This window comes from Rattus rattus, chromosome X (genome assembly GCF_011064425.1).
Source record: "Rattus rattus isolate New Zealand chromosome X, Rrattus_CSIRO_v1, whole genome shotgun sequence".
NCBI classification, from domain to species: Eukaryota; Metazoa; Chordata; class Mammalia; order Rodentia; family Muridae; genus Rattus; species Rattus rattus.
In genome coordinates, this window is record NC_046172.1 from 32155858 (window position 1) to 32180723 (window position 24866).

Sequence of the window (24866 nt, forward strand, 5' to 3'; positions counted from 1 at the left end):
TTAAAGCCTTTTATCTCTTTATGTCAACACTACCTTCTCCTTTCCAGAATTTTCCTTCTAGTTTTTGCCTGTTTGTTAAAATATATTTTTTCCAGGCCTAAAAGGTACTTGTCACTTGTATCAAAGGAAATAAAATATACACATTCAAGCTATGGCTTCCAACTTCAGAGCCAGACACAAGATTTGACTTGCGTACAACTCGGATATCTTTGGACCATATGAACAGCTATCTTGTATGCTATGGACCCTTTCAAAACCTCTGTCAAAGTGCAAAGGATAGAAATGAAAAATTGGTTAAAAAAAAAGTCAAGATGCATATTCTAGCAACCATCCAATAGGATTATCTGTCAGGACAGAAAGCAGCTAATGAGCAGTTTAATTGAGAGCTGGGCATATGATGTTGTGGTAGACTGCTTGCTTAGCACATACAAGAACATGGCACCACAGGCATACACACACACACACACACACACACACACACACACACACACACACAAGCTCTAGTCAGAAGTCATTTTTCCTTTTCCTTCCTCTATTGTGATACTGACCAGGTTTTCTCTTTCTGTTTAGGTTTTCTATGGAAACTCTGACCGGAGTTCTACAGTCCAGAACTTACTGAGGCCCCCCATTATTTCGCGCTTCATCCGACTGATCCCTCTAGGCTGGCATGTCCGAATTGCCATCCGGATGGAGCTGCTTGAGTGTGCCAGCAAGTGTGCCTGATGCCTAGTTCAGCTCAGTCCTGCCACTTGCAGGGAAAGCTTGGGGGAGGGTCACCTTGAAATACCATTTTGATGAATGGGGCTAGATCTTATAAGCACTTTACAAATGTAGATCTGGTAGACAATATTTTACTTTTTAAAAGATAGTTTCAAATTTCAACAAGAGAGACAGAGGGAGAGGGAGAGAGGGAGAGAGGGAGAGAGGGAGAAAGAGAGAGAGGGAGAGAGGGAGAAAGAGAGAGAGGGAGAGAGGGAGAGAGAGAGAGGCTTTTCCTCAACTCAGCGCCAAAGAAAATAAGAGCAAAGAAAATATCCCTCAAACCAATTTTCTTACACAAACCCAAATAGCAGGGGTAATTTGCACTTCTGGCTCCGTGTCTTTTTCTCTTTGTCTCAGTGATACTGTCAAAGGTACAGCCCCAGGGGACCACAAAGCAGCTCTGATAATTTGAAAATTCTTTTTGGCTCTTAGCACATTCAGAAGAGGAGCATACTCTTCTGCAAAGCTTCACTTGAACACGTTCATGAAATCCCCACTAGAGAGGCCTGGAGACAAGAACGTGGGCATGAAGACAGCAGAAGGAAGCCTGGTGTGTGGCCCAAGAGTCTGTAAACACTAACCAACTAACCAATCAACTAACCAACCAACCAATCAACTAACCGATAACCAAGCAGTCAAGGCTTCCCTTCCTGAATTGCTTTTTTGCCTTGAAGGGGTTTGGGCACTATCCACAGATTGAGGAATGTGGAGCCAGTTGAGCCCTTGCATAAAACTCCATTCTACAGCCTTTTCCGCAATGTGCCCTCTGTGGTTGCCAGGAGATGAATGCGAGGGGCAGACTATATGTGTGTGGGTAGTGAGGTTTCCCTTATACTGAGGAAGCCCAAATGACTAGAATACATCACACCTTCTTTATCTTTGGCTATAGTTTTCCAGAAATTAAACAGGCTTGGAAAACAGTGGAGACAGACCACCTATCTGGCTACTGGGAAGAGATCATGCTTTGGGGAAAGGGGTCAGGGCTCCTATCATACAGAACTGTATAGGGATGGCTCAGTAGGCAGAGTTTCTGCTGTGCAAGCATAGGGACTTGAATTTATATTTCTAGAATGCATGTGAAAAGCTAGCTATGGACAGGTATGGAACATGCCTTTAATCTCAGTATTTAGAAGGCAGAGGCAAGCAGATCTAAATTCAGGGCCAGCCTGGTCTATATACCAGTTCCAAGCTAGCCAAGGCTACACAGTGAGACCTTGTTCCAAGAAAAGACAGAAAACAAAAATGACCAGGCATGAAGGGACACACCTGTAAATCCAGAACTAGTAGGCAGGCAGAGATAGGAGGATTCCTAGAGCATGTTCGCCAGTTAGTAAGCTGCAGGTCCACAGACAGATCCTGTCTCAAAACTAAAGCAAAGAGCAATTGAGAAAGATACCAGATATCTGTCCAACATGCACACATACACACACGAACACTGCTATGTTTCAAACCTGGGATACCTGGAAGAGGTGCCTAGTTAATGTTCTCTCAGCATCCCTCAGCCCCTACCAGGTCCTCCTAGCTAGCATACCCCGCCCCCTACTCTGAACTCTTCAGCCCACGGGGTGGGGACGTTTTTCCCCATATAATCTAGCCATTTTGGTTACCCTTTCTCTTTGTACCTTTGGGCCTCCTGGCTGCTGTACTTGATTCCCCTGCTCTCTCCTCTCTCTTTCCCTCCCTCCTCTCATCACAAGGCCCAGCTCAGTCTGCTCATGTTCACTCTGGACTCTCCCAGATGTCCCTGCCTCTGATGATGCTCTCCCACATATGTACACTAGACTCTCTCCTCTACCATATCTAGGACAAGTCACGTTCCTTTCCTTTTTCTTTTTTCATTCAAACATATGAGTAAAAAAAAAAAAACAAACAAAACCAAAACCACAAAAAGCTTATAGCTTCTCTCTGAAAGGCTTTTCCCCATCTTGCCCACCCAAACATGCTTACTCAGACATGACATTTGAAACCTCTTTGGGTAGACTTTCTCTGGCAGGAGTAGCTCATTTAGTCAGAGCTACTGCCTGACTAGAGCCTGAGAGAATGACTACTGGTTTCCATCTCATTTCCATCTGTAGCTCAGGCTGGGTGTGAGGCTCTTCTCTGGGAGAGCCTGTTAACTGGGTGAGGGTCCAAAAGGCATGTGGGGAGAAGCTGAGAATGAGAACTGTTCAAAGACAAGCTCTTGGCCTCATAAATACAGTGTGGCCTTGGCTAGCAGTTCTTTGCTCTGAGCTATTTTCTATTTCCAGATATTAAGGGGATTAAATGGACTCACACCAAAATGACCTTGGATGGCCAGAGTTGTGTCTTCCATCTTTTCCTAGTATTGGGGAGACACAGACAGGTGGATCCCTGTGAATTCAAGACATGGTCTGCATAGCAAGCTCAGGCCAGCCAACCCCCCACACACGAGCGCCACACGACACACACACACACACACACACAGACACACACACACAGACACACACACACACACACACACATGCACACACACACACACACACACACACACACACACACACACACTCACACTCACTTGTGGAACTCCAAAACACTAAGTAGGAAATTTGAGGCTTGTAAAAAAGTTGTTCCATTCGCTGAGAAGAATGTGATATCCAAGATCATTTGATGGATTGTTTTGTGAGACGGTCTCATTTTGTGCACATTTTGGATAACATTCCTGAAAGCAGACCCTTATTTGGAAAACTGAGTTACTTTTCTCACCACACTGAGTAATTGTTAGAGAAAATGGAAACAACTTAAGAATACTGCTCAGGGGAAAAATAACATAATGGTACAAGGCAGGGATAAATAGTCATCAAATAAAAATCATACCATAAATTTGTTTTGTAATAGTTTTATTAACGTCACATAAATAGTCCTTATTCATTTGAGGTGTATAATTCAATACAGTATATCCAGACTTGCACAATCATTACCAGGAGTAACTTTAGACTATTCTTATCACCCCCAAGAGAATCCTTTAGCCATGAGCCATCATCCACACCAGCTCTAGGTTACTTGGAATCCATTTGCTATTTGTATGTAGATTTTTCCTGTTCTGGGAATTTCTCCATATACATGGAATCTTATGATATATAGTAGTTTATGACTTGTTCCTTGTACTTATCGTTGTGGTTTTAAGGACCATGTGTTAGAGAAGTACTTCTTCCTTCTCATTAAACATTCTGTATAGGGTATTCTATTATGATTTATCCATGCATTGGGGTGATTTCCACTTTGGGGCTCTTGTGAATAATTCTGCTACATGAAAATGTATACGTGGACATGTTTTATCTTGAGCATAACCATACCTAGAATTGTTGGGTCGCTTGGCGGCTCTCTGCTTATTCTTATAAAGAACTACTTTCCCAGGTGGCTGTACCATTTTCTGTTCCACTAGCAATGTTATAAAGGTTTCAGTTTCTCCACATCTTCAGCAATGCTTCTTGTATTTCATTAGCTCCATCCTAGTATGGGTGAAGTACCATTGTCTGATGAGTTTTGATTTGCATTTCTCTAATAACCAATGTTGTTGAGCATCTTTTCAAAAAACTGACTACAGATTTTTGGAGAAAGGTCTACTTAGACCCTTGCCCATTTAACAAGTTTAATCCTCTTTGGATGTCCTACAATTCTCTTAGGCAAGCATTTCTTCCATCCTGTTTTTCTTGTCGTTGTCTTGGTTTGATTTTGCAACAGGATCTCACTATATAGCCCTGGCTAGCCTGGAACTTCCAAAGATGCTTCTGTCTCGGCCTCCCAAGTTCTGAGATTACAGGTATTCATCATCACAACTGGACTTTCTCTTTAAAAACTCTCTTGGTGAAGTCCTTTGAAGCACAACAAATACCAGATTTTAATGAAGTCCAACTTTCCTCTTTCCCTTTTCGGTGTATTATCTGAGAAACTACAGTCAAACCCAAGGTCAAGAAGAATTACTCTTGTGTTTTCTTTTAAAGTTTTTTAAATTCTTTTTAAAATTTTTTTTAACTTTTAACTCTTTGTGAATAGCAAGAGTCTAATTTCAATCTTTGGATATCAGGATGCAGCTGTCATGGTAACTTCTGTTGAAATTCTTCACCACAGTAAATGGTCTTTGTATTCTTCCAAAAACAACTGATCAACAATATCAAGGTTTATGCCAGGCCTCATAATCCTATTACCTCAAAGTCTTCATTACTGTAGCATTGTAGTGAGTTGCAAACTTAGGACATATAAATCTTCCAATTTTGGTATGTTTCAAGATTAAGCTAACTATTCTGTGTTCCTTAAATTTCTAAGTAAGTATATCTGTAAAGAAGCCAGCCAGGGGTCTCACAGTGAAAAATGCTTTCAATTTCGGAATTTAATAAACAATGAGACACTAAGATCTGCAAAATATTATCTGTGGGTAATTTTCTTTCAATAGTTAATGAAAATGTTAGCATTTTCTTCATTTTTTTGCCTTAGAATATGTGTGTGTGTGTGTGTGTGTGTGTGTGTGTGTATAATTAAAGTAAATCTGAAACAGAATCTTCCTATTAAACAAAAAGTGTTTGCAATATTATTTCTTTTAGGGGCGACTAATTCAATAAAGATTATATAACAGAGCAAAGTCATTCCTATCTTAACATATTTTGTTTATTTTTAATACTAGACTTTGGATGGATGATTTTATTGTTTATGGTTTTGAGGGCATAACCCAGGGTGTCTCATACATGCTAGGCAAATACTCTTTTATTAAGTTCTCTCTGCAGCATGCAGACCACAACAAAACATTATGGTAAAGCACAACACTTTACATAATTTTAGTTAATTGTTAAACATTAAATAATGTAATTAAGAAAAAAAATAGAAGTAATCCTGGTGCTTGATGTGGGAGGTTATATGGTGTGGTGGTTTGAATATGCTTGGCCCAGGGAGGTGTGGCCTTGATGGAGTAGGTGTGTCCATGTTAGAGGAAGTGTGTCACTCTGGGAGTGGGCTTTGAGACTCTCCTCCTTGCAGCCTGGATCAAGATATAGAACTCTCAGCTCCTTTGCTGGGGGGGGGGTGGTTTGGGATATATCTATCTATCTATCTATCTATCTATCTATCTATCTATCTATCTATCTATCTATATCCCATATACATATGAGAGAGAGAGACCTGTCCTGTGGAGGCCAATAAAGAGGACATTTGATCTACTGGAGCTGGAGTTACAGGTAGTTGTGAGCTACCCAATCTGTGTACTGAGAACTGAACCTATGCCCTCTGGAGGAGCAGCAAAGTTTCTTAATGAGTAATCAATCTCTCTAGCTTCCCTTCCCAACTTCTTGGGGAAAATATAAATAAATGTATTTACTGATATTCTGTTAACGGTTTGGCAACATCCCATTAGACGCTCACAACAAGCCTGTATTATAAATACTAGCAGTGTTAGCATTTAAAGGCAAAGAAACTGAGGTACTGGGTAGCTAATTAAGTACGTTGCCTTAGGTCATGCCAGAGTTAGTGATAAATCCACTAAGGCCATCTAACCACTTCGCCAGCATCCCTGGATGTCCAATATGTTATTTCATTGAACTGCTTCATTCTTTAGTCAATTCAGTCACTACTCACTGGAGAAGTGATGGAAGACGGCACATGTATTAGTGTGGGCTTTCAGAAAAGGCTGTTAAACGAGGCATGGTGGTTCGTGCCCATGGGAAGTGGAGGCAAGATGTTCAGGGGTTCAGTATTATCCTCAGCTCCTTGTGAGTCGGAGAGCTCCACGAGATCATTCCAAAAATGAAGCAAAACCAACCAACCAACCCATACACTCGATTCAGCTTTCATTTCTCATGAAACAGGGACCTCTGCCCTCCACATGCTTGCTGTGACACATACACGTCTACACTCACACAGAGACAGACACATAGAATGTGAAGTTCTGAATTTCAGCTCTTGCCCCCCTTTGAAGAAAGTTATAAAACTGGAAAATAACTGATGTATAAAGTACCTCAAGTTTGAAGTACTGTCCCCCACACAGCAGTGCACAGCCATGCTTCCATATGGATGATAAACTGAAAAGATATAGCCATTGAGCCCCGGAGTTTTCCTGTGTCCAGTCATGTCCCTTTTGACTCAGAGTAGTCCAGTAGTATTATTCCCTCTGCCTCAGGAGAGCATGCACAGTTGGCCCAAATTAGCCATCAGTTGGTTTTGTCTGTGTATATTATCTAATCGTTTCTGCGCTGTATGCAGAGTTCTGTGGAGGCCACAGAGCCCCAAACCACATTTACTACTGGACTTTTCTGAAACAGTTGGCCAATCCCTGCTCTAGAACAAGAAGCAATCTTCCACAGCTGACCATCTTTTCTCTCTTTGCCGTACTAAGCACACCAGCTCAGCACCTCTTTATCCTCAAAAGACTAAGTGAGCAGCCAACAAACTATATAAATGACAACACTCAGTGTGAAAGAAAGCAGTGTTCACAATGCCGTAAGGGGAAAAGAACTTTATAAATAGAAAAAAAAATCATTAAGTAACAGGATTTGCTTTGTTTTACATCAATTTCACTCCTTTAAAGTGATTACAACTTCAAAGGCCCATTGCCCGTCATTTGCATTCGAACATATATTCTTGTTTACCAAGGAAGAATTAGAATGGAGCTGCTCGCTGTTCAAAGGCAAGAAGGACCACAGTGCTCAAGATGGGGAAAGCCTGGCAGTCACATCAGTCAGTGCAAAATCTGCATTTTATTAAAGACATGTGGGAAGATCCATTCAAAAATACATTGTGCTCAGTAAAAATTAACCACTTCATGCTGTTAATGAAGGTTACCACAGAGTAGATATGTGTAGAATATGTACAGCAACAATAGAAATTTTACAGAAGTTTAGAATGGGATACATGCCAGAAAAAACTTGATACGATGTACCAACACATGATACAAAGAGTCATAGAAACACTTTACAAATGGTTCATAATTAGCTTGTGAGGAATTGTAAGTATTCAACACTTTAAATTCAGTTTGGATTCAAAAATTAAAAAGATTAACAACCACATCACACCCTTGCCACAGTAAAAAGTATGGATTACACTTTATATAGTAGATTATAAAGTTTATGCAATTAAGAATGTCCACTGATTTCCATCTACCACACATCAGATGGCATATCCCTCTGGCTTATCACAATCTTTGTCTTTAAGAAGGAACAGGGATCTCAGTGTCGCCCTGCCCTGTGTCTTTCCAGAAAACCATACCCTTCAAACTTAGTAAAGACTGAAGACGCTCTGAAAATGATATAAATATATACAGAATAACGACCTGAATTCAGTGTGGCACAAAGCAATTCTTGGAGCTAGAACTCTGGGGTAACTGTTTCGTTTGGCTTAATTGTCTCTGTTCATCAATGCAAGTTTACAGTGAGAATCTATTTCTTTCTATCACCACATAGGCTGCTCCTCCCCCAGGCCAACTCCATCACTGACCAAAAAGAGTAAACAAGGAGAGGGAGAGAGACTAGTGACTAAGAACCCACTGATCATCCCCTGCGAGCTTTACTTTCCACTTTTGGAGAAAGGAAGCCAGTATGGAGAGTATACATTCTCCACAAGGAAAAGCATAGTCTTTCTCGGAAACTCTATTGAGTTTAACCAGAGATTTTGATGATTCTGGCAATAAACACTTTAATCCCCCAACAGGGACAAAAGTCAAGGCATCTACCTTTTTGATTCCTGGGTTTCTTCTGATTAGACCTGAAGCACAGCACTAGGACAAGTTTGTCTATGCCTGAAATGAATCACATCAGCCTTCTGGGAAGGGAAATCCCCAACCAAAGGAAGTCCTGAGGGATTCTCAGCGGGTCTGCCAAACAGGAGGGGACACGGAGGGACAGATAAGGCCTCTTTCTCCCTGATACTCTGCCTGGGAAGAGCAGCAAACAAGGCAACTTCTAATCTGCATACAACACGGAGACTGATTTCAGATTCCCAAGGAGGACCAGTTGGACCGAGGATCAAAGGGGGTGTAGAGAGCTCACCCTTGGAAAGGAAGAAGGGCCTTACCAGTGAAACCAGTTTCACTCCAGCAGTTCTGCTGGCCCTACAAATCCAGCGTACAGACTATGACAACTTTATTTATTTATTTATTTTTCTGGCAAAAAACAAGAGACAACCCTCCCTTAAGTGCGGGAGTAAACAGTTGAATGAAAGTACAAAGCAGGTCAGATCATATTTAACAGCCTACAGTAAACAGAAAGAAAGGTGGGTCATGCCCAGAGAGGAAAAAGGTGGAGTAGGGAACAGGCCAAATGATGATGAATTGAACAAAGCACTGTGGGCAACAATGATTTTTGTAAGAAACGGGTTTGCACAAAGTCTACCTTCTTGTATAGTACACTGAATTAAAAAAAAATGCATGGGCAATAGGCCCAGAGTTTCCTAGTCACTTGGCTTTTCCCTTTGGGTGTATGCAAACAGATAAGGGCTTTTCTTTACTTGCATGGCTCCTCACTCACGGTTTCTAAGATTGAGCTTTCTAGTTGAACCAGACCCTTAAGTTATTGTAGAATTCGGGTGGTCAAGAAGCAAAAGAGGAAACCACAACCATTTACAAGTCTGGATTTGTTTGTCTGTTTTATCTTCTGGTAATCTGGCCTTTTACAATTTGGTAGGGACTTTCTCCTAAGATTCTACTCCTGGGGATGACTGACTTGTGTCCTGTCTTGTTTGCAATGTCTTTTAAAGAAACCAGAACTGTTATTTCTTAAGCCATAAGTGAGTTTCAAGGAACTTTTACCAGTGATGAACTAAAGGAGGCAAGGAAATAAATATCCCACTGCTTTCTGCCTTGGGTTGGTGAAACCTAACCTATCTGTGGATCTTTGTATGTACCCACATAGTGGGGTTAAATAGCCCACTCTAATGCAGTAGGCAATGAACTTCCGAATGAAAAAGCAGTGTCATCCAGAACACAGGTTCTGAGCACAAGAGATACGCAGTTTTGCTGAGTCCCAGCCGAGCCCCAGCAGCGACTTCCAATGAGCTACTTATCATCTTTGCCAAAAGTTCTTTGACCACTGAGACCTAGGTGAACAGAATGGACAAAGCCTTCTACATATGGGAAAAGTAATCCTCTGGCCTTTGAAAAAATTATACACATAGGAGTTAGTCTCAATACATGGCTAGAAGAAAATAAATGGCTTTTTTTCCTTATTTACTCTAAAGACTAGTTTAAGTGAGGATACTATGATATCAACTAAGAGGTACTGGGAAGGGAAAATGGGATAGCATTTCCTAGTGGAGTCCACTAATTTTCTGATTAGGAACATGCTAAACTGGCTAACTCTACAACCACAACATACTTTTATAATACAGCATGACTAGAGACTGACCAACATAGGTCTGCTTAGAATTAAAGTATACAACTGCATATGGTGAGTCTTAAAGCATGTTTTAAAACAGATTTAACCAAAGCATACAGCACAATACTTCTAGAATAGCCACGTCACAACCACCAAGAAAGAGTTTTGCTTCTAATCAGTCTGCCATATGCTAATATTTTTTAAAGAGCTATTAAACGACTTGAATAAAAAAAAAAAAAACAAAGACATTTTCTTTCGGTAGACACAGCTGAAAGCCATGATGCCTTTGAGCAGTTGGTAAAAATCAGGCCAATCTGCCAGGCTGCTGCTTGCTTCTAAATATAAGCCTCATGGCTAAGAAAGATCTTCTAAGGATGCTAATCTAGAATTTAAGTTCTCAAACATATATAAAGTAACTCTGGTTTCCTCCCAAAGTATGCACCTTTTAGCAGGTCCAAGACAATGGAAACGAACAATAGGTTGCAAAGATTTGAGAACAGTGGTAGAGGATTCTTAAATATGTTAAGGGACTCACTCTTGCAATTATGTAGCCTGGAAAGCCCAAGGCCAGAGGCAAATTCTGCAGAGTGGTTGGCCTGGATTGGTCTCAAGCAGGACTTCTTAACCTTGTACTAGAAATGGGTGGAAATACTCTGGGGGATGTCTAGCAACATCCCTGGCCTCTACCCACTAGATGCTGGGAGCAGCCCAAGACAACCAAATGTCTCCGGACATTGTCAAATGTGCCTGGTGGACAACACTGGCCCTGGCTGAGAAGTGCAGCTGCAGAGAGATAGCTCACTCGAACCTCTTGGCATTGGGCACTCTCTTCTGGTCTTGGGCTCTGCAGAGTGTCCTATACTTCAGTTAAGACTGAACAAAGATCAGTTAAAGTTTACTTAGAACTTCAGGAAAGAAAAAGAGGATGCTAGAGAAGAAAAATTAGAGACACTGTCAAACCAAGGTTCTTTTTGAAAGGTGATCAGCAATAGTACTTCATAAGCCTTCAATTCAACCTTTGTGTCCTCTAGTATGTCAGCACAGATAACAGAACATGGATGCCATCAATTCCCCCTCCTAAAGAAAATGTGTGTGGGGGGTTGTGACTTCTAGTCAACTCCTTCCTGCCGTGGATGGCATCTTTTTGAGGCCAATGAATGACCAATCAGAAGGGGAAGTGACAGTTAAAAGCTAAGAGAGGGCTCATTAGATCTGAGAGAAAATGTTACTGCCCCCCCATCTGGGAGCAGTAAGAGAATGAATGGGATTGTAGATTCACTTACAGCTTATTGAGGATCAAGGAAAAATCAGAACAGACAAGAGCTAAGAAGAGGATAAAAGAGCTAGCTCAGAAACACTAGTTGAAAACATTGTAGCTATTTTCTGGCTCAAATCTGGGAATGTAGGAAAAGTTAAGTGTTGACTTCATCAGTTAGTTAGGATTAGTTTGCTCTAGGTAGAAGGCAATTGTTCTAGCCCTTCTTTAAAGAACCATCAGGAATAGAAATGTTCTGCAAACATCTGAGATCCCAGTGTTAACAAAGGTGACAACATGGGAAACCAGCCCCTTGGTGATGATGAGCCACGAATGCCACAGCATGGCAATGGGACCTCGCAGTTCCTAAGCACACAGCACAGTGAGAAGTCTTTCCAGAGGAAACAAATGTAGTTTCTGGTTTGCAGGGGCAGTGGGCAGGGGATACAAAGGTACAGATCTAGTAAGAAAAAGAAGAGTTAAATATACACCTTTTTAGTGTCACTACATCCAGGCAAAAACTGCTGAGGGTCTACCTCACTTAGGTAACTGAAGAGTTGCCTGGGGAAAGCCAGAATTCAGAGCTACCCAGACAGTACTGAACTGGTAACAGAAACGATAGGAAAAAACTCAAGAGCATGCAAAATGAATCAAATTGTTTCCATGATAGTATCCAGTTGAGTTTCATTTTAGTGCCTATTATACTTATTAAAATTAAATAAAAAGCACCTTAAAATGACCTCTATATATAATCAATACACATCATTAATAGTATTTATATAAATATGCAATATGCACACAATTTAAGCTTCAAAGAATCTAAGACCTTTATAATCTTCATAATCATCAGTGCTATGATTCTCAAAATCTCAGGGAAGGGTTAACAGTTACTCAGCATATTTCAATGACAGCTGACTTTATTTGGGGACTGACACTCTCAGAATTCTGGAATAAGTAGTAAATACTGAAAAGTTACTTCTCTGAGGGATGGGAGTGATCTCTAAAAGTCTTATTGCTAAGAGACTACTTTCAAAACTCTATGACTATTGATAGATGATGGTGTTGAGGTGTTTGAGTTTTTTGTTTTTTTTGTTGTTCTTTTTGTTTTTGTTTTTTGTTTTTTTTTTTTTGTCAAAGATGGTCCAGAGACAGGTGGGAATAATGCTTGCTGGCCAGAGGCCTTGGTGATCCTTGATAGTAACTCGGGAGTTGAGAGTGATCGAATGAGAGAAAGATGTAGTCCTGTTCTGATGGATGGAGTGTATGTATATACAGGTGTACACGATGACCTTGTTATAAATGGACAGTCCCGGGAAGGAAAAAAGGACATAGCAGTTTTCTCTACATATGGAATTGCTTCAGGAGCCTTATAAATATATTAGAAGAGCAACAACAACAAGAACAACAACAAAGCAGTTAGAAGAAGAAATGCCATACACATAGCTCAGATCCCACCTGGAGGCAAGAGTCTCCGGGAGGGCGGACAGCATTCAGGAGCATAGAGCTGGTTTGCAAGATCCGCAGACAGGTGCCTCTTACAACCTCACAACAAGGAATGCTCACTGGCCATCTTTGGTCTACACTCTAACACTAATGCTAAGTGGAAGAGCACATTCTCGGTAAAGACCCATGCACGCCACATCTGTCTGTCCTTCTCTCGTGTGCCAGTTAATGTCCCTGGACACAAATGAGAGCCAAGTGTCTGAGGACAGAAATGAGGCCTGTTGGGCTCCTTACTAGCTTATCCAACCTTCTTCACCTGTGGGCCTTGAAAGAGATGCTGTATTTGTCTGCTACCAAGGATCATGTCTAGAGCTACTGGGGCCAAAAAGTTGAGCAAAGTTTATACTGTTACATAATACATGTAGCCACAATTCAGCTCCCTTTTTATTATAAGTATAATACTCACTTCATATCACAAATGTATAAAAATATGGCAGATAGTATCATAACGATACTTTCTTTAAATGAATATATTTATAAAACAGACAGTTATTTACCATATATATATTTATATATAGAATAAAATACTCCTGATGCAATATATAAATGTTACTGTTTAGTTTTTATAGAAACTATTGTAGCTGTCCCACTGCTTCACAATGTTCCAAACAGCTCAAAATAACTTTACATTATAACATAAAAGGTATGATTATAACAGTACAATATTAATTATAAATAAATGTTACAAATCCTATCAAATATGGAAGCTTAGAAAACAATTTAAGACATACAGTCATCTGCTAACCCTTCAAAGGGATACTCCTAGATTACAATAAACCCCACATTTAGTCTAGTCAGAAAAAAATATGTGGTAAGGGCATCGGTCAACATGAATTTTTCTATCCCCAAGTTCAACAGAGATTGCACTAAAGCTGGAATGTAATGGGGAGAAACTGGCAAGAATTTCTTCTTCCTCAATGGCACACTCTATCCATTCTCACACAAGACCTGTGGGGAGTGGTGATCCCTAAGGAACTCCCGTGGCTCTTAAGATCCCTGACTAGCATTTGTGGTTGTGAGGAGCCGGATGGCCCCCCTCACACACAATATTGCGCACACCTTCATAAAGCTGAAAATACTGGCTTATTACCCTGGTCTAACCCATTTCCCAGCCCACCCTGAACCCTCCCCTCCCAACTGGTTTGTCTCCCCACCCCCACCCCACCCCATACACACACTCCATCCCAGCATAAATTAAGGCTGTTTTTTAAATCATTCAGATTTGGCATTCGTGAGCGATTTGTTCTGTTATAAGGGTGCCCGTTTGGCCCACTCTTGGCACCTAGCTGTTCAGAATAGGAAGGCCCCTCTGTGGCACTCCTGGTCACAGAGGACACGTGCCAACCAGGATCCATCTGACCTGGCAGCTGAAGGGCTGGTCTGCCTTTTGGTGTAGGCTCCTGCCGGATGTTGCTGCTCCCGCCAGAGGCCTGACTCAGAGGGTGAATCCGAATTTCTGAGAAGGAATTTTTGGCTTGTTGAGCTGTTAACGGCTGGAACCGAGGATCTGAAGAAGCCGGGTGATTGGTTGACGAAGAAAGATGCAACAGCTTGCGAAGGGATTTTAGTGGTTGGCTCTGAAGGAAAGATTAAAGTACGCACAAGATTTAATTTAGAAAGAGATGGAAAGACATGGAGTTCAGTGCAAGATAACTAAACAGAGGCAGGAGGGAGGCTATGTGGCTGGATGGGCTAGTCCAGCTCTATCTGGTCTCTGTGTTTCCTCAAATCAGATTTTAGTCACTGCCTTTTAAATGAAATCCTAGAAATCGAGAAAAAAAAATAAGCAGAGCTACCCACAGCTTCGAAGGTCAGGGCCTTTGATCTGGCTTCAGTCTTTACTCATCTTTTTCTTCAGACCCAGAAAGGAGAAACAACAGCAGACATGGTGTGCCTCTCCTTTTCCCAAGACTTCCCAAATAAGTCTTCACTTATATTTCATCAGTGTTATGGTTAATCTTAACTGTTGAATGACTGGGCTTAGAATCCCTGTGGAAATATACCTCTGGGTGTGTTTGTGATGGTGTTTCTAAAGAGATTTTACTAGGTGGGAAGACCCACTCTGAATGTGGGCAGCAATAGCCTGGCAGCTGGTATCCTTGACCGGATAAAAGAGAAAGTAAGCTGAACACTGGTACTCGTCTCTCCTTTCCCTGACTCTGGGTACAGTGTGACCTGTTGTCATGCCTTTCCCATTGTGATCGACTGTACCCTCCATCTGTGAAGATATTTTGCTACAGCAATGGCAACAGTAATTAATACAACTGGATAGAACTTGGGCATAGAACCATATTTAGCTGCAAGAGAAGCCGGAAGAGGTAGTTTTAGGTATAGATGCAACAGATTATTGTATAGCAGCTCCCCTTTTTGATATTACATTTTCATGTTCTACGTTGTATTTTACTGCTTCATTTTCATCTTTCTGATGTGGCAATGGTACAGTTTGGGTATTAAAAATACACAGCATTTCAACTGCTTCCAGGAATACTGGCTAGTGGATTTCCTGCCTACAGAATGTCTACTGGTCAAAGGCCCTACAGGGCAGGGCACTGTGCAAGGGAGACTGGTGTGGAAACAGAAGGCCAGGTTCTAGGTGAGACCTGTCCCTCACTGGCCAACTATTTTTAGTTAACTTCTGAGCCTCAAGTTTCTCAATGGCAAAAGGCAACACTTTCTCTTCTTCCTCTACCTTAAGCATGAGGTGCAGGAGAATCAGTACCAGAAGAGGCATAGAAAGCCAAGAATGGCAGTATACAACTTTAATCCTAGATAGATGCGTGGGAGGGTGAGACAAGAGAATGACAAATTTGAAGGTAGTTTAGGAAACTTTCCAAGATAACAAACAACAGAGCAACACACACACCCACAGAGACACAGACACACACAGAGACACACAGACACACACACAGACACACACACAGACACACACACACACACACACACACACACACACACACACACACACCATAAAACAAACCAATCTACACCACAGGCTGGCAAACTCAGAGTTCTTTTATCCTGAGTGCCATAGTATAAGCCACATGCATTTCAGCTATTGGTCAACTTTGAATCACATTGAAAATCTCTAAGAAAACAACAAGATTTGAAGAAACTGGGTGCTAACAACCAAGATAAATGAATTGAGAATCAACTCAAGGAGAAACAGCTTCTAGGAAAGCATCCTTCACTATCTCTATGACATTTTTTTTCCAAAGAAAGCTTTGGGGCTCCCATGGGAGGTAGCAGAGTGTTCTAGGCACTGGAGATATTCAAAGGGCATCTTTCTCTACCCTCATCCCTTTTATGTACCCCAGGGTAGCTTCCAATTGTTGATCCTCCTTGCTCCATGCCTTTATGTAGCCCAGGCTGGCCTGGATCTCTGTTTATATAGCCCAGTATAGTTTCAAATTATTCACACTCCTGCCTCCAACTCCCAGGTGTTGAGATAATAGGTCTGTGGCACTACTTTTTTGTTTTTATTAAAATAATAAGACAAGTCTCTCCTAGTCAATTTTATAAAATTATTAAGCAACTATAATAATCCAGAATCAGCTGGAGACATGAAGTTACTAGAAAGGGGCCCCTTAGCATCAGGCTCTCAGACCATTGTGTTCCTAGTTTGAATAAGCATCTCTCTGCCAAAATTAGGATATGTCATTTCCTATGCCCCCTTCGCCCTCAGAGGAGATTATGCTGTAAGTACAAAATATAAATGGCCAGGCAGAGAGAATGGCAATTTGGAGAACTTCTCTTTATAGCTCCAAGTAACAGATTACAGGGAAACAAGCCAGATCTGTAGTCCTAGCATGTGGGATACAAAGCCAGGAGGATTGGTAGTTAGTTCCAGGCCAGTTTGGATTACATAGCAAGTTGCAGGCAAACCTGGACTAACTGGTAAAATGCTTTCTTAAGGAAAAAAAAAAAAGAACAAAACAGAAAACCTATAAAAAGTAGAGCCATTGCTTCTAAACTCCCAAAATTTGGTTAAAATAAACATGGCAGATTATGAATACTGAAACAGTTCCTATAAGGATAATTGTTTAAAACAGATATGTTAATTACTTATAAGAACGAGACTAAAGCTCTCTATATGGCAGGTAAATATAACCCCATGTTACCGCACAATATGCAGCTCCTAATAAAAGTGTTTGCCTGTCTTTCTAAAAACAGTTTGGATTTCAAAAGTTAAAATACTCTTTCAAGAAAGCTGCTACTATCTGGTTTTCAAGGCCCAATTTATATGGTACCATCTTTAGGTAACCTTATTCTTCTCACAATCTCGGTTCATCCTCAGCAATATTTCACAGCATACCTTACTTTGTTGTATGCTCCTCATGAATCCTTGTCTCCTGAGCTGTAGCCTACTTGTGGGCTAGGACTAGCTCTTCATCTCTCCACATTGCTCCATTGCTCTCTCCAGCTAAGTGGGTAATGGAGGCTTGCTTTTTTTTCACAGGAGGAATCGCTGACATAGGATTCATCCTGACTTGCAAAATACCATCAAGGCTATTCATTACGGTCTATTTGGGGGAGAACTAAACATTTTTCTTCCTTGGTTTCTGATCCTGAAAATCTGGGAGTGATGTAGGCTGTACTTACCTGGGTCTGTAGATCTGAAAGCTTCTCAGGTCGCCACTCCTTTGGTCTGCTGCTTGCAGTGCTAGAAGAATGGATGGCTTTCTGTAAGGTCAATAAATCAGGACCATCAGTGTTGGGCACCTAGAGGGAAAGATGGAGAAGGATTCAACAAACACACCAATAACCTTAAATAACATATACACCCACACCCAAGAGGAGACCCAAACTGAAAAGTAAACTGAACTAAATCAAAATTCAAAAGAGGGAGAAAAACACAAAAAGACCCAGTAAGTAAACCAAAACTCTCCAAATGTTCACGATGCATGTAGTGCTAGTTAAATTCTGCTGCCTTCTTAGTAATTTTCCCTGCGTTAGGAAAAATTGGCAGATGTCATGCAGCTTGGTCAAAACCTTAACCCTCAAAGCATTCCCATGCTGTTAGTTAGTTTCAGTAGCTGTAAGAGAGAGCAGTTAAAGTGGGCTGGACCAGGAACTGCTGTGGTATCCTCAGTCCATAGTATAGCTAGGTTATGAACCAGTTCAATAAAACAAAAACCAAAGGAAAATCTCATGCTGGGAATATGATGCAAAAATCTGTATTTGATGCTGCCAAAGAAGTCTAGGGAGCTTTCAGGGAGAGAAAAAAGTAGGGAGGTATGGTTTGAATCATAGTCCCAAACCACTGCCCAGTAAATCTGGGTCTGGCGTTATATACTTAGAAACTGCTTGAAAGGTATGCCACAAATTCCAAATGAATGCATTTGGTCTATTTGATGGCTTTAGTGGACAAAGGAGAATTATGCCAAATGCCAAGCAAAAGCCACGGCCTTACACCTAGTGACTAGCAAAAGCTAGCAGCAGGTAAGGAAGAGCAAGTTATCAACAAGTACAAAGCTGCTTTTCTCATGGGCCTGCTAGCTCAATTAATTTGGTCACTTCAAAGTTGGTTTTAAGGAAAAAAACTGCCAACCAAATGGTAACAAAGTCCATGCAGTGAGCCAAGTGCAAAGGCATTTGTTGACTGTGTCAGATTCTTTACAGCAATGAAAAGATTCAAGAATGCTGTGTGCCAATAACTGGCTAATCAGCCCATCCAAACCAGCCTTACTAGTTTGTTTAGTAGGCTTCTGCATCAACATCTTTAACTGGTGCAGAAAACCCAGAATAGGTATATATATAATATATATAAAGTATATGTATTATATATAGCCATATATCCCAGTGAATTTATGGAACTGGCCCAGGTACTTAACTAGCACAAAGATTATGACCCCATGAAAATAAGACATGCTGTTGTCATCAGTAAAACAAGTTTACTGGAGCAGTTTTCAGGGCTACGATACGTAAAAACGGGTACCATGGGCGGAGTGACTACAGGAAGCTTTTTCAAAGAAGAACTATGCTTTAAATGGTTCTTTGAATTAAAAAGAGGAAAGAGGGATTTCTTGATGCTTGGATTCTCCCCGTTGGTGGAGTCTGTCTGTAATATAAGATACAAATGAGCCAATTGCAAAAAAAATTGAAGTAAAATAGGTGCTTTAATTGAAACTACTAGCACTTGGTAGCCCTCAAATGATTAAATATTAGCAATCATGGAAAGAATCTCTGTGCTTTGCATCTAGAAGGAATAGCTGTTATTTTTTTTTACCTAGAATCAATAGTCTAAGTTTAGACAAGTACAAAAATTTTCAGAGTCTATACAATGGTAATAAGCAACAGTCCAGGACTGCTAGAGACCTTTAGGCATCTGCTTACATTATGCTTAATTAGGAATTTATTCACTATCAAAAATAAGGCTGTTTTGAAAAATTGTGTTTACTGAGGTACTGATGAATTTCAGCTATTACTAATTGTTAGGACTTCACTAAGAGATTTTACCATATGGATTATTTTTTATAAAAGAAAAATATCCTTTCAGTCCTTTAGATCTTCTTGGTCCATTATTTTAAGCCAGTAAATATCACTTGGGAAGTGATTACGAGTATTGTGGGACACTAAGGTTAGTTGAGCAGCCTTACACTGCACTATTAGAAATATATACGTCACTTAAAATATCTGGTACAATTCACAGTTCTGGGTTTCAAGCAAAGCACAAGTTTAATCTTCAGGGCTGGTAATAAGATGGATCAGTGAGGTACTTAGCAACCAGAGACTGAATTCCCAGAACTCACATAAAAGTCAACAGAGAGGCCCAACTCCACAAAGTTACCCTCTGACCTCTATACACTATGGCCCCTGTGTACTCCTCCCCCATATCATGCACACACAATAATTTTTTTTAAAGTTCAAACTTTATATCGAAGTATCATTTCAGGTTGAGACACTAAGTAAGATCCAATGACCAAGTTGGCAAAGTCACCATATGCTCTGAGGACCTATGTAATTCCCGGGGTATGCAACTGGCTTTAGCCAGATTCCCCAAGGAAGCTTCCAGATTGCTGGAGTCAAAGCAGGCACCTTCACAATACGAAATGGTTTTTGGCACCTCTCTTTTCTCTTCTGGCCATCTTAGTGGTCAGAGAACAGAAATGTATAGGAATGCAGTAAGATCATCTCTTCATTGGTGTACGTGTGAAGACATCTGTGTAAATATCTGCGTCTTCCTGTTTTAATGAGAGAAACTGAATGAGAGGCCTTTCACTGGGGGAAGCCAGTGTTAGTCCTTCTAACTCTGTGACTTTGGACAGGTCGCCACTTGCCCGGCTCAGCTCCTATTCTAATCAAGTAGATTTAGGATCAGCTCTACTACATACATCGGACAACAGAGTTCAGGTTCTTGGAATCTTGTGTAAAAGTTTCACTACCATCAATTGTCTTGGTTTGTCTTACTTAGCTTTCTATTTACTGAGTTTTAGAAAGTAAAAACAAGTTCCCTTTCGTTACATTTGAATGCTGATTCAAAGAAAGCTGAGTTAAGCCAATGCCAGGCCTCAGTGCCTGTGGTCTGGCGCTCTGCATGCAGTACTCTGTGGAAATCAGACTCTAGATCCCAAAACCCTTACATTTTATCCTTCATTAAAAAATGGAGAGATATAAAAAAAATCCATTCAGTTTGGAAAAATGAAGGCATTATGATATGTGGAAAGCTATTCTGAACTTAGTATAAATATTTAATAAAAACATTTAAGTCGAGAGGATGCTAGAGAATAGCAATTTTTCTATTACCCTAATCTATACTATTTAAACATCTAGAATTTGAACCAAATCTTGAATAATCAAGTTAGGCAAGATGTGTATACTTCATTTAGCCACAGGGCTTTAGGTTTAATGTTGGTTTGACGCAGACAGGTACTAAAATCTAAATTTATATACAAGCCCACCTCAAGTCTTCTACTCTTACTATTTTCTACAACTTAATCACATCAAAGGGTTGTAGGCATGCAGTTAACAAAACCCCACGAAATTATACCAGTGGCCAGGAAGAGGTGTTGGAAGGATAATGCTTACGATAGGTAATAGTCTACAGACAATGGCAGAGTTTGGGTTTTTAGCATTTAAATTATTTTAAACATCCTAAAGCAAAGGCAATCTTATTTCTTCACTTCTTAACCCAGTTTCAGCAACAATAGAGTTGAGTGGCATTTTGATTTGACATTTCAATCTAGGCAAGTTTCAGTAAGAGATATAGGTAGCCTTTTCCACCCCCATGAACACTTCAGAAATACCATGTAACCATTAAAATGAAACTGTAAAACACACACACACACACACACACACACACACACACACACACACACACACTTTCCTCCACAAATGTAGGCTAAAAAGCTACAGTAAAATACTAAAATCCTGTTTGTGGTAGGTTGGGCAAGATTAAGGATGATGTTTTCTGTTTCACATTTTTTTTTCAATAATGAAATATTTTGGTGGTGGTGGCGACGGCGGTTTGAAGCGGGGTTTTATTATGTAGCTCTGGCTACTCTGAAACTCATTTTATAGACCAGGCTGGTCATGAACAGAGATCTTCCTGCTTCTGTCACCTGAGTGGCGGGGTTAAAGTCTTACAAGCCCATGCTCTAAGCCCACTCATAGCTTGAAGTCATTTACTTTGAATACTTGCATTTAATAAGCAACTGAAAGAATGCTTTGCGATGGTCTAGATTTAAAGCAGCTTTGAAAATAGAGCTGGAGAAATGGCTCAGCTTTTAAGAGGATTCGCTGTTCTTCCAGAGGTCATAGTTTAGAGTCCCAGCATACACATGGCAGCTCACAAATGTCTCTAGTTCCAGGGAAGCCAATGCCCTATGCAGGCCAAACCGCCATACACATTACTGATATATAGAGCTGCTGTAATAAAGACAAACACACTTACAAGGTTTCTCAAACGGCTTTGAGAGAAATATCCTTAGTATGAGTTATATACTTTCCTACAATCATGTTTCTTTTTCAGTTACCACTAAGCTGTATTTTCTAATTTTCATGATGGCCTGAAGGGCCCCAGAGGCATTTAGTCTACTCATCGGATAGATAAAGCCAGTGTGATTAGGGTATTTTTTTCTTTAAATGAATGAGAACAAATCTTGTGTGAAATAAAAGTAAAGTAAAAACCCCAAACTATTAAAAGTGGCTAATTTATTGTTACTTAGGGTATAATAAAAAGAAGGAAGGCAGGCCCTTTTTTTTTTTTTTTTGAGTGAACTGTCCCTACTGGTGTCCTGGAGCCTGTCTTTCATCCCCACTTTCTCTTGTTACTAGCTAGATTAGAGTTTCCACTTGAGTGGTTCCACAAACTGATGAGTCCAGTCAAGTGGAGCTGGCCCATTGTTCAGATGCAGTTCCTAGGACCTGAGGTGCAGCCTGTCTCACAATGCCGCCGTAAGTGAAACACATTTTCTTCCTGAAGCCAGCCCTGAAATGTCAGATAAAATTGGACCCTCTGTGACTAGATAGCCCGGAAGTCAGGGAAGAATGAGGCATGATGGTTATTTATGAATTTCAGGATTTAAATGTAAACCAAAACCATTTCCTAAGTTTTTGCATAGCTCTATGCTCCTAGCGAGACACAAATCCCCTGTCTTCATAGTTTTTACAGCAATCTAAATTCACATGTATAAGTAGTTTATTGAGAGAGGCTTAGAAGTATTTTCTCATCCAATTTAAGTTTCTTTTACTCCTTGAGATTCTGCTGAATCTAGAAAAGGCTTTGTGAGAAGATGGTAATGAAAGACTTCAGAAAGCTGTCTACAATATATCCCCCCACTAAGAAATGAAGTCTGACTGCTCTGTGTCCAGTGTAACACAGAATAACATAGAACACTGTGGTACAGATAGACATTAGTCATATACTTACTGTTTGAGTTTTCTTCTTTTTCTTTTTCATCGACCTGAAAAAGCCTTGCTTCTCCTTTTCTTTGAGTTGATCGGAATGACTAATGTTTTCAGGACTTTTCCTAAATGAGAACACATTTTTTTAATCATATGTATCTTTGAATAATTCTCTTGCCACACTGTGACAAACATAATGAAGGTTGAAAATGTGTGATCCCAGATTCAATCAGCCATGAAGAATTGAGCCCACAGGTAAAGGTCCTCTAAAAAGCAGAGAGAACCGAATCTAATCAGCATGGGGAATGGCTGGTCTTTGGCTCAGGCTTGATCACACTAGCAATTTGAGCATTATTATAAATGATCTGTAGCTGCTCTTTGGGACCATTTTCCTGCTGCTGAAAATCTCTGAATTAGAAATTCTGTAAAATGCATGGCTTAGAGGATGCTTCCTCTGGAACTCTCCAAGGGAAAGAACAGAAACATTTTTCAATACCTTCATTTTTCTATTTACCTTTTAAAAACTAGCTCAACAAGTTTATTATTAGTAACGTGCCAAGTTACTACACATAAAAAAACCCAATGCTGCTATAGAAACATTATTAATGGAAGAAAAAAATGCCCCAAACTGGAAAATTCCTACTTATTAAACTTTTAATCTATTACACCTAAATGAAAAAAAATACTCAAGAAAAAAGATGTAGACATGATGTATGCTCAAGGTGTGTGTGTGTGTGTGTGTGTGTGTGTGTGTGTGTGTTGAAGAATCATTCTAGCTGAAAATACTGACATTAAGATTGATACAACATTAGGTCTCTGTGAGGCTAGGCTCATCCTCACCCACTGAGGCCAGACAAGGCAGCCCAGCTAGAAGAACATATACCATATACAACAACAGCTTTTGGGATAGGCCCTGCTTCAGTTGTTCCATATGAAAATCAAGCTACATATCTGCTACATATTAGCAACGAGGCCTAGGTTCATCATGTGTATGTTCTTTGGTTAGTGTTTCAGTCTCTCAGAGCCCCCCAGGGACAGGGGAATACCTAGGGAGGCCTCCACTCTCTCAGAGGAGAAGGGGAGGGGATATGGGAGGAGGAACTATGGGAAGGGGATGGACCAGGAGGGGAGACAGCGATTGGGATGTAAGGTGAATAAATAAAAAAAATTAAATGTAATTTTAGAATTTAGGAAAGGAAGGAAGGAAGGAAGGAAGGAAGGAAGGAAGAAAGAAAGAAAGAAAGAAAGGAAGGAAGAAAGAAAGATTGATAATCTAAGCCTAGTCTTAACTGAAACTTAGTATGTCAAATTTGTTTGATATCCATGGGAGGCCTGTCCTTTTCTGAAGAGAAACAAAGGAGGAAATTAATTTAGGGGTGGGGTTGGAGGTAAAGGGAAGGACTGGGAGGAAAGTAAACTGCGTTTAGGATGTACTATATGAGAAAAGAATAGATAGAATAAAAAATTAAAAAGATTGATACCACAGATAACACTAAGTATTTTAATAAAAATAGAAAATATTCAAACAGGAAATAAGACAGGTGTGGTGGCAGATGCCTGTAATCCCAGCACTCAGAAGGATGACACAGGACACTTGAGTTGAAGGCCAGTCAGCTCATCTTCCAAGGCTGACTATGAAACAAATCCCCAGTTTTTAAAACAAGAAAGAGGTAGAAAGAGCGGTGGAAGTCGCCTTGGTTTTGGACTTAAACTTGTTAAAAAGCTACTCAACTGGTATTATCCTTGGAAAAAACCTCACATATTTACATATTCCCTAAAAATAAGAGTGTAGCATCATTAAAAGTAACAGTTAATTTATATTCATGGTTTCAGAATACTAGATAGTGATGAAGTGATTAGAATATCTAAGAAAAACATGAACAAAGCAGCATCCGTCTTTTTTCATTAAAATATATAAGCCAGAAAAACTCTAAATAAACCATTACTGGATGCATGGCAGAAAACACAATGAAGCTATTAAAAATAAATCACAGCTTCAAAGAATACCCACTGACATGAAAGAATGCTTAAACTATAGTATTAAGTAAAAAATAACGATTTCAAGGTTTTTTTTTATGCCAGATAAGTCCAACTACATGGCAAGAAGGTATATATATAGAGGTATACAATGTACTTTTAATATTCATTTATTTACTTTTAAAGATTTATTTCTGTGTTTGAGCAATTAAGTC

General features: G+C 40.2%; 2 protein-coding genes across 2 annotated transcripts in view; one reads left to right on the forward strand and one right to left on the reverse strand.

Annotated features, from left to right (window-relative positions):
- Positions 1–783, forward strand: part of Rs1 (retinoschisin 1) — a 29371-nt gene extending 28588 nt beyond the window's left edge. Inside the window, exon 6 of the mRNA XM_032889578.1 lies at positions 571–783. Within this exon, the coding sequence (XP_032745469.1) occupies positions 571–723 (153 nt within the window). The 3' untranslated portion in view covers positions 724–783. The remainder of the gene's footprint in view (positions 1–570) is intronic.
- Positions 784–13678: 12895 nt separating this feature from the next.
- Positions 13679–24866, reverse strand: part of Cdkl5 (cyclin dependent kinase like 5) — a 183341-nt gene continuing 172153 nt past the window's right edge. The window contains 3 exon segments of the mRNA XM_032889581.1: positions 13679–14408; positions 17431–17550; positions 22700–22799. Of these exon segments, the coding sequence (XP_032745472.1) occupies positions 13893–14408; positions 17431–17550; positions 22700–22799 (736 nt within the window). The 3' untranslated portion in view covers positions 13679–13892.